The 12,911-nt window shown below is 39.8% G+C and overlaps 1 protein-coding gene across 1 annotated transcript in view; it reads right to left on the bottom strand.

Annotated features, from left to right (window-relative positions):
* Nucleotides 1-5,716: 5,716 nt before the first annotated feature.
* Nucleotides 5,717-12,911, bottom strand: part of SEPTIN8 (septin 8) — a 60,948-nt gene continuing 53,753 nt past the window's right edge. Inside the window, exons 7-10 of the mRNA XM_026659467.2 lie at nucleotides 12,713-12,881; nucleotides 12,315-12,447; nucleotides 10,416-10,606; nucleotides 5,717-6,142 (exon numbers count right to left, since the gene is read on the bottom strand). Of these exons, the coding sequence (XP_026515252.1) occupies nucleotides 6,139-6,142; nucleotides 10,416-10,606; nucleotides 12,315-12,447; nucleotides 12,713-12,881 (497 nt within the window). The 3' untranslated portion in view covers nucleotides 5,717-6,138. The remainder of the gene's footprint in view (nucleotides 6,143-10,415; nucleotides 10,607-12,314; nucleotides 12,448-12,712; nucleotides 12,882-12,911) is intronic.

Genomic DNA, 12,911 nt, shown 5'->3' with positions numbered 1-12,911 from the left:
TTGGGGCAGGGATAGTGGCCAGAACAGGATGTGCTCTGGCTATCTTCATCTGGTGTATAGCTAGGAAAGTTTAGAGCAGCACCAATGTTGCTGAAAACCTGCACCCCAGAGAGAGAGAGAATCAGGGAGCTGTAACCAGCTCCCTATTAGCCCCGACTCTGCTTCTATCAGGTTTTTATTCTTATCTATTTTGAAAGAGACAAACAGGGTAAAGGGAACTAGATTTATGGCTAAGGTTATGAATCGGGACACATGGCTTCATTTTTTCACTGAACATATTTAGGTTTACTATAAAGTACACTTTTAAAGTATATATTCATTTCACAATTCAGCTTTTTATTAAACCTACCTTTGGTGCAATGAAGATTATTCCTGTAACTAGTTTATGCATGTTTTTAAACAGAAATAAAAAATGGGCTTCTGCGTATTTCTATACATTTGGTTTGGTGCAGAGAAAGTGTAGTCTTTTAACAGTATTTGCTTTTAGGGGAAGTGGCCCTCTGGCAGAAACATATAACCTACAACCCTGAACCCTACATTTTTCAGATTTCTAGCTTTAGGCCCTAGTGCAGAAAACTAATCCCCGCCATTAACTACCGTAATTACATTTAGTTGTCCTTTAAAATGGTTCCATTATCACTCAACACATCAATAGATTATTTGCAGATAGAGAAGGATTCTGGAATTGCAATCCAATATTACCTGGAACTGAAGAATCGGGTGCAAGCACAGAAATTGGGAACAGAGGAAGTTTTAGGAGAGGATTTTTAAATATGAGGCACATGTGTTATCATTGGGAAAATTGAACAAATAAAGGGATTCTTTTGGCTATAAAAGTTTTCACTGATAATCTACATTAAAAAAAACTATACAAAGTAGTTATTGCTAAGAAATATTAGAATCCGGCTGATATGTTAAGGACATTAGAAACTTCTCTAATTACAATCGAAAAATCACATTAAGAGGAACAAATCAAAATCCCATTACTGTACAATGGTAGCTTAAGCAGCAAGCTGAAAATCTGATTCATGCTAACACACCAAGTCGGTTCCTCTGCTACTTGGAAACTTTAACAGTGTAAATGCTTATGATTACTTTGTATGGGTTCTTAACCCCAGAGATGATTAGTATCTTGGTTTTAGTGCTTGTCATGCATTAGCCGTAATTAGCCATTTATCTTTTAGTGAGTATCTTAGATTTCATTTATCAAGAAACCTGTTCAAGAGAACTTGTCCAAATCAAAAGATACAGTATGTCTTAGTCCTTGCTATATACTCTCTTCTGTGCAATATAGTGCAAGCATAAAGGTGAAAGCACCAATTAATTTCTTCTGCATGAGATGTTTTGGCCTTAATAAATCTTCTAATTAACATGTCTTCCTGATGTTATGGAGCAGGCACTGGGAAGACTAAAAAAGCTACAGAAAGAACAAGAGAGAGTCAATATTTAAGTTGCAGGTAAATTGCATCAAGTGTAGAGAGCACAAAAGGTCAAAGTAGCACAAAACCTAAAGTTGCACATAGGCTGGTAACATGCAGCGCTAGGCATGCACAAGGCACACCTGACTTGAACGGTGACATATCTGCGGAAGATTTCATGTTGGAACTGGGATTTTTAAATCAACTGGTAATGCTGGAGAAATGTGACCATCCTCACACTGAAAAAAATCTCCAAAATAAAGATATCCCACAGAGACAGAAGGAAAGTGGAGCCCGTCTCCCTTGTACTCAAGTTTAACCATAATGGAGGACCTCTGGAGACTACCTAGTTCAATGAAAAAAACAATTTTCTAAGATTAAGTACCAAGAGGCCAAACCTGTCTGTGCCTTAGAGACTCCATACACATAACCACTACACAAACCTCCCTCTTAAATATCACAAAACTGGGAGGCAAGAAATCTGGGTTTTGCTGCAGAGCCAGATATAGGTTTGCTGTGTGACCTTAGGGACCAGTTGCTTGATCTCTTGTTTTCTATCTTCCCCAATCAATAAACTGCAGATGATACTTACCTCATCTGGGTGTAGTGAGGCTTAACATTCACTAATGTTTATAAAAAAGCTTTGAGATCCTTCAAAGATGGTACAGAAATGCAAATTATTATTATAAAGGTTACTTCGGTGGGAGAGAGAGAAGCCACCCTGAGAAATATTTTACCAGGTCACAAAGTGTTCACCGTTAATTATTACCAATGCAGCTACCAAAGAACCATGTACCCTCTTCCGTCACCCTCTTTACACAGAGACTTTATAGGCCAAAGTTTCTTTAAATTCCAGTTTAGGATGTGATTAAGTCACATTTGCTGCCACTTCCATCTGCTTGGGATTCTGTGGGAAGTGTACTCATCTAATTCGAATAACTCCAACACTTAACAATTCCTAACTCTGTGATCCAGGCTGGGCTCCCAGGCCGGATTGCAATAGTATCATCAAGGCCACCAAAGGTTGGTCAATGGTCATCTGCACACAGCACATGCCTTCTTTCTTTCACTCTTGTCCATTCAAATCCCCAAAGCACCAATTATTATGGAACACTTTTTATTTTTAAAGGTCAGGACAGCTTTGGCCAAAAACACAACCGGAGCAAGTGTCGCATGTTAAGGTCAAATTCTGCCTTAGGCTGGAATTAAGGTTGTTACTTATTAAGTGCAACCATAATTTCTGAGTCCAGTAGCTTAGGACAAACAGACTGAGACACTAATTCCTCACGTTATACTTGATTTAAGAATTAGCAGGGCCCCATGGAAGATACATTCAGAAAAGGACTCCAGCTAGATTTTTAATTAGCAAGTCTCTCCAAAATAATTGTGTGCATTTGTTTTCTAGGGTTGCTGAGTGAACTAAGGGCACATTGTGCCCCTGCATAAATGTATGTAGCTTCCATTAACATTGAGATGAAGTGTCTGGGGATTGGTCCTGCTTTGAGCAGGGGGTTGGACTACATGACCTCCTGAGGTCCCTTCCAACCCTGATATTCTATGATTCAAAGTCATAACAGAAAACAAATACTGTATTTGGGTAAGCTTGCAATAATTACACTGTTATTTCATTAGGATGCTATTAGAGAATAGAAGTTTTAGAAAAGTACTGTCAAATAAACGACACCACAAAACTCAAAATAAATGTGAGATTTAATAAAAGAAATAAGTACAAAGTGAACAGAAAGAATTGAAAGGCAAAAAACAGCATGAATGACAAAGTGAATGAATGCAACACTTTCAGAGAAGCATGTTAACTTTACAAAAGAGCAGTTCCACAAATGTCTCCATGTTCTTGCCAAATTAAAAACAAAAAAACCCAGTAACCACTTCTGTGTAGAATCTGCTCCATGCACACATAAAAAGTTTATAAAATTAAGAGACATCCAAAATACATTTTAACTTAAAAAGCAGAAACAATACACGGTAATGGGTGTTTAAATGATAGAAAATGGATAACTTTTCCATTAATGCCAACACTTTAGAGATGTATGTTAAAAAAATAACCAGGAAAAATATTCTAATTGGATTGCTCATTTTGGGTATAATTTCTGAAGCAATCTTTATTTTCTTCTAGCCTATAACACAAGAGGTAAATCTTCAGCTTGGAGTGAGATTAGTGTCACATTATATTGATAACTTGTTAAATAAAAAGCAAGTACATAACTAGCTTAATGCACCAAACATTTAAATTTGGTCTCGGGCAAAAACGAAAAATCAAGTACTAACAAAAGAAGAAGCATATATTGACTTCTGTTGGGGGAGAATATTATGGTCTATCAATTCAAGAGGTTAATAATGACCAAGGGAAAGCTGAGGTCAGTATTTAACTAAAAGGACAAGGATGTTTACCACAACATGAAGTCAACGTATATATAATAATAATAATTAATAATTAATATATCGTTACATACATTCTGAATGTCTTCAGAAATATCTGGAAATCTCTCTTATGGCCATGGATATTAAGCTTTTATTTTTATCATCATTATTATTATTATTATTTTTAACTAACATACTAAGGAAACAATAGTTACAGCTCTAGGAATAAAAGTATTCTGATCGCTCATGAGCCAATCAGGAAGAAAATATTTGCATAGATGATCTTGTTGGCTGCAGCATGAGATCAGGAGAAAACTACTGACTGAAAAGCCAATCATAATGCATTCATTTGCATGTGTGATCTAATTAGTTAACTTTATTCCAACTCTCAGTACTGTTGGCCTTTGAGAAGGTAAAATAATATAAACCAGAAGCTATTGCTTTACTCATGTAATTAGTCCACTGATCTTTATGGAACTTCTCACATGATTAAGAATACCATGATTTTCTACTTATTTGCCACCTGACTATTTTCAGCGAATCATGTGCTAGGATTGTCGTGTATGTAACAATATGCTATATTCTTTGAGCATCTATTCTAAAAAACATATTAACCCTCAACATTTGACAGTTATTCTTTACAATATATTTAGTTTAAAGAGGCACAGCCTTAAAATTAAATGGTCAGATCTCAGCAAAGTCCTGAATAAGTGTTAATACTCACTATTAACTCTCTTTCTTTTTAAAATGGCCTGTCTTTAAAAGTACCTGTATAATTTTCATGAGGTTCTTACTTACAAATATCAAGTAATACTGTGACATGATTTTCAATATATTCATATAAAAGGCCAACATCTGTAAGAAAATATTTCAACACCTGAGCATGTATTAAAAAAGCTGCTTTATCAGGATATGCAAGTTGAAGAACCTCAGTATACAATACAGCTAAATGCTACCTCTGAACAGACCTGCTAAAGGCTCAGATTACAAGGCTATACACCATTATTTAAAAGTCAAATGAGGAATTTGCCAGCACGGTTGTTTAAAGACTAAGAGATCTCTAAAAATGATTAGAAGAAATGAATGCTAAATAAAATGGACATGCTCACAATCAACACCTAATTAGCCAGTGTTTGCTGAAACAGTTAACCAAAACTCTAAAGGCACTAAGTGGGAGCTAGTGTAAAATATTTGTTTTCTTTTAGCCCAGTATCTGATGACATTTTTGAGTCTAACTATTTTTAGCGAAGTCAAACCATGTCTAAATGAAAAAGGTACAACCTACCTAACACACCCATATTCACCAATTGCCTTGCCTACATCATGGAAAGGGTGGGCCACTGCCCGCTGCCTGAAATAGTGTTGTTCCCTATACAGCCCTGTGGGCTAAACAATGGTTTCCAAATATCAAAACAGTGTTAAAGAGAAAAATTGGTGAGAGGAGGGGACTAATGGGACTTGGGGGTACATAGCCCTGGTTAGGATCAGGCTACTTGTGTTCATTACACATCTGTTTATGGGTACATTTTTTACACTGGAAACAATTTATAAGTTCAAGATGAATGATCAAACATCTTGACAGCAAAACACACTGGTTAAGTTACAAGTGGAGTTACAAAAATCCCATCGTTCCACATAATATAACAAACCCTAAGGAAAGGAAAATCTTCCTATTTAAATGTTCCACGTTAGCAATAAAGAGAAATCAAAATGCTGTCGTAGGACTTGTATTGCCACTCTCTTTATATTATGCACGGCACAAAGTGTTTAGAGAAATTAGGGTTTTTTTAAAAAATGACCTGAGAGTAGGTTACTCAGCCTAGAGCACTTAGGCCTTGTTAGGAAATTCCACGTGTTTTTTTTTTTTTTCAATTCTAAACTTATTCAAGTTGTGACTTTTGTTAAAAAAAAAAGTGTGTTCTTCACACTACTTATAACAAATGTAGAAAAAAATCAAATCAGGAGTCCCATTAAGCATTAAAAATTAATGTAATCTGTAAAGTAACTATCAATTAGTAACATTAGTTCTTATAAAACAATTATGGTCACTTTACAAGTGGATGTTTGCCCATCAGGTCTGAAACAAAACAAGCCTGCTCATTTTCAGGATTAGTTGACTTTGTGTCAGAAAATTTACACAGTATGACATTTACTTCCTTAAAAACTATTCATAAGTCCTGTACAGATAACAATAAATTGTTACACTGTAAACACTGAAGAGGCTCATTTTCTCTTTCACTTTGGTCCATTCACACAATGTTATGACAGAAGTAACACAAGGTAGGAAACTCAAGCAACTTAACACATGAAAGTACAAAGTCCACTCTTGGCCTGTGTGCGATTAACTGAAAGAAACAAAAACATTAACAAAAACAGCATGGATTAATGTTATGGAAATTAAACAAAAGCAAACTCTAGTGAAAACATATACAATGAAGAAGAGAGACCACAGATCTGGCATTTCAGGACTACCTAAATGCGTCCTAAACTAAAGGTGGTGTGAAAGCATAATCTGGTTAACAATTGCATTTGTGAAAGCCAACCTCCCTGTTGAAACATTTTATCTGATTATCTGCAATCCTTAATCCCCGATTTCTAATTTTACTAATCAAAGCTATGAAGAAAATTAACTCTACCGAAATTTAAAACCAAATGTCAGATTTAACGAGCCATCTTACAAGCACTTCAATGAAACAGAATTAATAAAGCATTTCCGCCAAGGATTCCTACTCTATCTCCCCCATTCCTTCTCCCTGGGCTTACTTATCTCCCGCTCCCAGAGGCCCACAGAATATCTATCTGTTCAAGAACAGATGGATGGTTCTCTGTTCAGACGCCACTCCTACATCCACCAAATGGGCTGAGAAAGCATCCTTCAGGGCTACCTTTGTGGCATTGCCTGCAGCTTGGGTAGTCAGTGAGTGTAAAACACTACCATTATGAGTTGGTGGCATTTTACTCTCTCTTTTCACTGGTGTAAATGACTGCACAAGTGCAGCATAACAGAACTGGATCGTCCGCTTTGCCAGTTAAGAGAGCAGGAATCCAGACTCTGCAAATCCAACCCAGGTCTCTTGTGTGAATGATAGTGCTCTGTACAAACTACAGATTCAGCTTTATAGAGTGTCAGCCTGACTGAAGTGTTCCACACACAACCCAACAGCACAATCAGGAAGAGGCATCAAAACATGTTTTCAGTAGTATCCACCAGAGGTCACTGTTTGCACAGGTAAAAGCTATCAGGATTCCGGCACTTTGCTAGTTGAGCTTTTGGTGAAACATCCCAAATTAAAGACACTGGATAATCAGGAATTTAAACACACAGCTCCCGTTAATTTCAATGGGTCTTGTGTGGCTAAATCTCCTAGTCCTCTTGGAAAAAGTTTACTTAGATTACTACTAAGCATATTATAACTTGGGCTGGACAGGACACCGTTTTTTCCATTCCAGGAGATCTTGAAATTTTTTCCCATCCCAAATCAGGATGAAAAAAAATCAATCACAAATTTTCATGAACTGACAAATCAACAAAAAATTTTTTTTTCTTTGGGTCAATCAAAACATTTCATTTCAACTTCAACTTTTTCTCTTTTTAAAAAAACCTGTTTAGCATAAATTAAGTTAAATTGTGAAAGGAAAAGTCATTTTGACCCAAAAAAATAAAAATTTTCATTTAAATAATGTCAAAAGGGGATGTTTCAACAATTTCAAAATGTTTTTCCCAACAAGTTTTGACAAATCAGCATTTTTTGGTGAAAAATTGCTGACCAGCTGTAATTATAACATTCCCCATAGGAGCAGAGCTGGGTGGGATGGGTTGAGACATAAGACTACATTAATGCTCTCCCACACTCCCTCCTGTCTCCACACGGATATGCAATAATGGTATTACCAAAAAAAAGGGATGGAAATACAATTCCAGACAAAATATTTAAAAAGTCAGAGCGTTGGCAGGCAATGGGGAATGGAACTTTTTCCAGCTCAAGATTCTTACGTTCTGTACCACGCAATCCTGCTTAAGCAGAAAACATTTTGCTATTCTGTACAAATAGCATTCTGGGACTTGCCCCCATATTTATTGTCTCACAATGACTTCTGTAGCAGGTGTCAAGTAAAAAAAGGTGATATTTCTCAAAATGCCAAACTGAACCCAGAATCTGAGACTCAAGATAGAATCTTTCTGGTTTTTCAGTCCCGGTTAGTACTAAAGACCCCACAACTGGAACTTATTTAACAAGCCGCTCGATGCACAAACCACAAAAGAATCCAGCTCAGTCTCCCACCAGTGCATTCAGAAGTACTTACGTCAGCCAGAATAAATAGTCTGTAATTTTTTCAGTTAGATTCTTACTCTGTTAATCTGTCGTCATTTTTACACAGTCCCATTTCTGACTGTAACCACCTTGTAATGACAGTGGCAAAACTCAGACTATTCAGTCATGTGCTAATGACGAGGGTGTTTCAAATCACATCTCAGATCGACTGTTAAATAATGACACATTTGATATCTATTTCTAAATGGAGAGCTAGATAATGCATCATGGCTGAGATGCGAACCCATCTGGCTTCTGCCTGCCCAGAGTGTGGCCACCAATACTACTGCTACTGAGGAATGCAATTAGCGCACATCCCATATTCAAATAAATTAAGTCATAAAGTATATGTAAATTAGCATGTTTGTGTTTTTTTTAATGAAATATTGAACACTGCAAAATTATTAGAGAGAGAAGCTGAGGCAGCAAGTGCCAAGTCACCCAGGATTTAAATGTTTATTTAAAATGCACCCATGAATTTGGGTGCTCGTTAAACAGTAGGCAGGCCTGCAAACTTCCCCTCTCAGTTTAATGTACCTCCCTCTTTATCTGCAGCATCCTCTTCTATTGCATCGACTCACACAATCAGGACAAGATGCAACTCAACCTGTTATTCCTGTATCGATACAGCTCTTGAGCAGAGGTGGTCAACAAGGCCACATTGTGTACTGCTAATGATGATTAATTATAACTCCCAGGTACTGAAGGCTATGTCATCGAATCAACACACTAAGCTGTGACAGCCTGAACTACATTTAGTAGCATCCTCCAGTCACAAGATGTACAGCACATTATGTAACACTCAGAGCTGCAACAAAGGCAGCTATTCAGCCATGGACTATACTCACTATATCCAAGGGCAGAGTATTAAGTCATTCTGGTCTTAAAGATTCTTTATACTGTAAGGGCAGGGCCAGATTCTGATCTCTCTTACGTTAGTTTCAGTTTACACATGTGTAACTGAGGCCAGAATTAGGCCCATTGTCTTTTGTCTAAAAAGCCCCATGACATTATTCAATCATTTTCATGCAAAATCATTGCTGACATTTGAAGGCTTGAAATAAATTTAGCCCAAAGATCTCAGAGATGCACAAGCATATGGGCCTTAATTTGCGCTACATTTGAATGGACGATCCTTTCGTTATAATATAATATTTTATAATCAGTGCTTGGAGTCTAGCTGCCGGTAGGATGTGCACAGAGCACGCAGGACAGAACCAGAATTGGTTTTTACCACATGAGGAAAATGTTAATCCACAGTAATCACATTAAATAATACACCTGATCTTTTTCTTTCCATCGTCAAAATTATCAGTTACTGTTACCACCAGCTTGCTCTGAATCTTATGGAACATAAAGAGAATATTTAAGTTCCTCTGTGCAGGAGAAAACAGCGTAAGATGTTAGAACAGAGGAGAAGTATAGCAGTATCTAGGGTGACCCCTTTTCCATTTTGTTCCCAATCCTGCACTCATTGAAGACGGACTTCAATGGGAGTAGGAGCAGACCATTTGTTTCACTTGTTTTCTCTTTTCCCCTGTCACTCGCATATATTCTGAAAACCATTATTCTCACTGATGAGCACCTTACTCCAGAAGCACTACCGCTGAACTCAGTGGGAATGCCTAAGAGGCCAGTCACAGAGGTACCAGAGTCTGGCCCATAGGGTAGAAGAAAAATCTTCCTCATATCTAAAGGTCAGTGATTCCAAATAGGCAGGAACAAGACCCAAGAGACCATGATGCATTCCTACCTTCCCTTCATTTTTAGGTGCCCCCCTTTTTTTTTTTAAACTCTTTACTGTCCAGCAAAGCCAACAGCCCTTCAGCATCCTACAGACACAGTCCCAAACCCTGCAGCTCACAATAATGTTATTGCACTGCCTGAGGCCAGGCCTGAAGGACACTGCACTATTTGGTTGTTCTGGAATCCTCCTCTTCCCTCTCCTGGGAAAGAGAGACAACTCATTTCCCTAGGCTAAACAGACTAAGCCAGTCCCTTGAACCGGCCATCAGGGAGGTGGGCATAAATGTCACCTGACTCTCTCATTCTTAACAGGCCTGAAAAGGGACAGGTCCATTTCCTCTCCAGTCGCCAAGGCTTCTATAGGGGGCAGATATAACCGGACCCTTTCAGGAGGATCGGAAGGATGCTGGCTTAAGAGTTAAAATCCCCTTTAATTTACTAGCTTTACAGCTTCATTCGCGTGGTGTTTTATTGTGTTTGTTTCTGTCTAAAACGACCACATTGTTGAAAGAATAAAATGTTTTGAATGGCTGGAAAAGGTTTAAGTTAAACCGCTTACTTTTTCTTGTCTTTATCCTTCTTCAGTGGCTGCTGCGAAGTAGCTTGCAAGGACTGAGACTGCAGGGTTTCGACTGCTAGTTTCCGCCTGTTGAAGGCATTCATCTCCTCCTCCAGCTCCCTCCTCTTCTCCTCCACCTTCCTCTTCTCTTCCTGATGTATCCTCTTTAAATGCTCAAACTTTTCGTGTAGCTGGTAGAAGACAGACTCCATGAGCATCGCCTCCACGACCGTCTGCTGGGCTACTGCCCCAGGCCACACGTTTCCCCAAGGAGCAGCAATCACAGGCTCTTGCTGCTGTGCAGAGTCCCACTGAGGTCACAGAGCTTCAACACAGGACTGAGGGGCTGAAATTGCTGCTCTCTCTGCAAGACAGGGGCCTAAACTACCTGCTCTTTGCATATTACTAGCCTTTGTATGTAAAGGGCAAGACAACGGGACAAACTCAATATTGTCTGTCCCAATCGCTCTCTCTCGCCGCTCATTTTAATGTAGAACAGCAAGAGGGGAAGGAGGTCTTAGGGCCAGGGCACTGGATTAAGGGTACGTCTACACTTACTTCCTGGTTCGGTGGCAGGCAATCGATCTTCTGGGATCGATCCCGGAAGTGCTCGCCGTCGACGCCAGTACTCCAGCTCGGCGAGAGGAGTACACGGCATCGACGGGGGAGCCTGCCTGCTGCGTCTGTACCCGCGGTAAGTTCGGACTAAGGTACTTCGAATTCAGCTACGTTATTAACGTAGCTGAATTTGCGTACCTTAGTCTGAAGTGGGGGGTTAGTGTGGACCAGGCCTAGGACTCAAAAGATCGTGGTTCAGTTCCCAGCTCTACCACAGGCTTCGTCTGGGATCTTAGTCATGATAGTAAGTGCCTGATTTTCACAGCCCCCGTTGGTACCAACCGGAGCTGTGGGTGCCCAGCTCCTCTGAGAAGCCTTAATTTTCAGAAGCATCAAAGTGGCTTAGGAGCCTATGACCTCACTGAGACTTGCGCAATTATTCCCATTGTACAGAATGGGGAGGAGGGAGGCACAGAGAATAACATTTCCAGAAGAATCTAAGCTCCCACTGACATTCAATGGGACTTACGCTTTTAAATCACTTAGGGTATGTCTCCACAGCATTTTGGAGTGAGCCCCTGCAGCCTGGGTCAACAGGCTCCGGCTAGTCGCGCTTGCACTACTGTTCTAAAAATAGTTATACAGACAGCACTGTGCAGCTGCAGCTTAAACTGGAGCTTGGGCAATGAAGTCCGCCTACTCCAGCGGTTCTCAGAGTTTTCTATTGGTGACCCCTTTCACACAGCAAGCCTCTGAGTGCGACCCCCCTTATAAATCAAAACCACATTTTAAAATATTTAACACTATTATAAATACTGGAGGTGAAGCGGGGTTTGCGGGTAGAGGCTGAAAGCTCAGGACCCTCACATAATAACCTCACGACTCCCTGAGCGACCCCCAGTTTGAGAATCTCTGGCCTACTCCCTAGGTTTCAAAGCCTGAGCTCCCACTCACTCCCGCTTGCTCCAAAATGCTGTGTGGTCGTTTTGAAAACGACCTTAGGTAGTTTTCAAAATGTCATCCTCTGTGCCTCCCTCTCTGATCTGTACAGGGGGAATAATTCCCTACCATGCCGGGCTATTGCGGGGATAAATTCATTAACGTTTGTGAGGTGTCCAGATCCCACGGTGATGGGGCCCATGTGAGCATCTAGCTAGATACCACTGCGTATATTTGAGACCCATCCTCGGGTGCTGGGATATGCTACTTGAGGAGACTGTTACGTTACTCTGCTCGCTGTGTTCAGCTCACAGCTTTCAAGTGCTCACACTTCATCCACATCTGGACCTCAGAGCTGAACGTGTGGTTTGGGCTCATCTTGCAGGTCTCTGATATACCCACCTCTCTTTCCTTCTCTTTCAGTTCCGATTCAGTCTCCTTGACTTTGTTAACAAACATATGCCTCATTTCTTCCTCTTTCTTGTGCAGTTCACCTAGGAACTCTTTTCTTTTGGTCTCATAGGTTTCTTGAAGGCTGGATAAAAAGCAAATGAGACACTACGGTATTATTCAATAGTGACTAGCAAGGCTATGCCCGTCTAAATTGCTTGAAGGCAGAGGGGACGGAGAAGGGAAAAAAGAGAAAAATATCTCAAGCAGCAGAGAGGTTCAAAATCAATGTTAGCAGGTCTCAGTCTAGTGGCCTGATGTTGCAAGCTCTCTGCCCAAGGGGATTCTAGCTGATGGAAGGTTTGCAGGATCACTACTGGAAATGGATTGGGGAGATGAGGGTCACTCACCTGAATGGCTGGCTGTCAGGATCTGTGTCCTTGAACCCCATCTCCTCCAGCTTGCACCGTCTGTACAGCTCATAGTGGCGGGTGTGAGTCTGTTCCCGAAGATCTTCCATGTTGACTCGAATCAGCATTTCTCGCAGTTTCACAAAGTCACAATGACTTTCATTCTCGACTGATTAAACAGAAGGGAAGAAATTCAGCA

The sequence above is a fragment of the Terrapene carolina genome, unplaced genomic scaffold, assembly GCF_002925995.2.
Source record: "Terrapene carolina triunguis isolate 2854851 unplaced genomic scaffold, T_m_triunguis-2.0 Scaffold629, whole genome shotgun sequence".
In the NCBI taxonomy this organism is placed as follows: Eukaryota; Metazoa; Chordata; order Testudines; family Emydidae; genus Terrapene; species Terrapene triunguis.
Note: the sequence above shows the minus strand (reverse complement) of the source record. Positions and strands in the feature narration are given on the sequence as shown.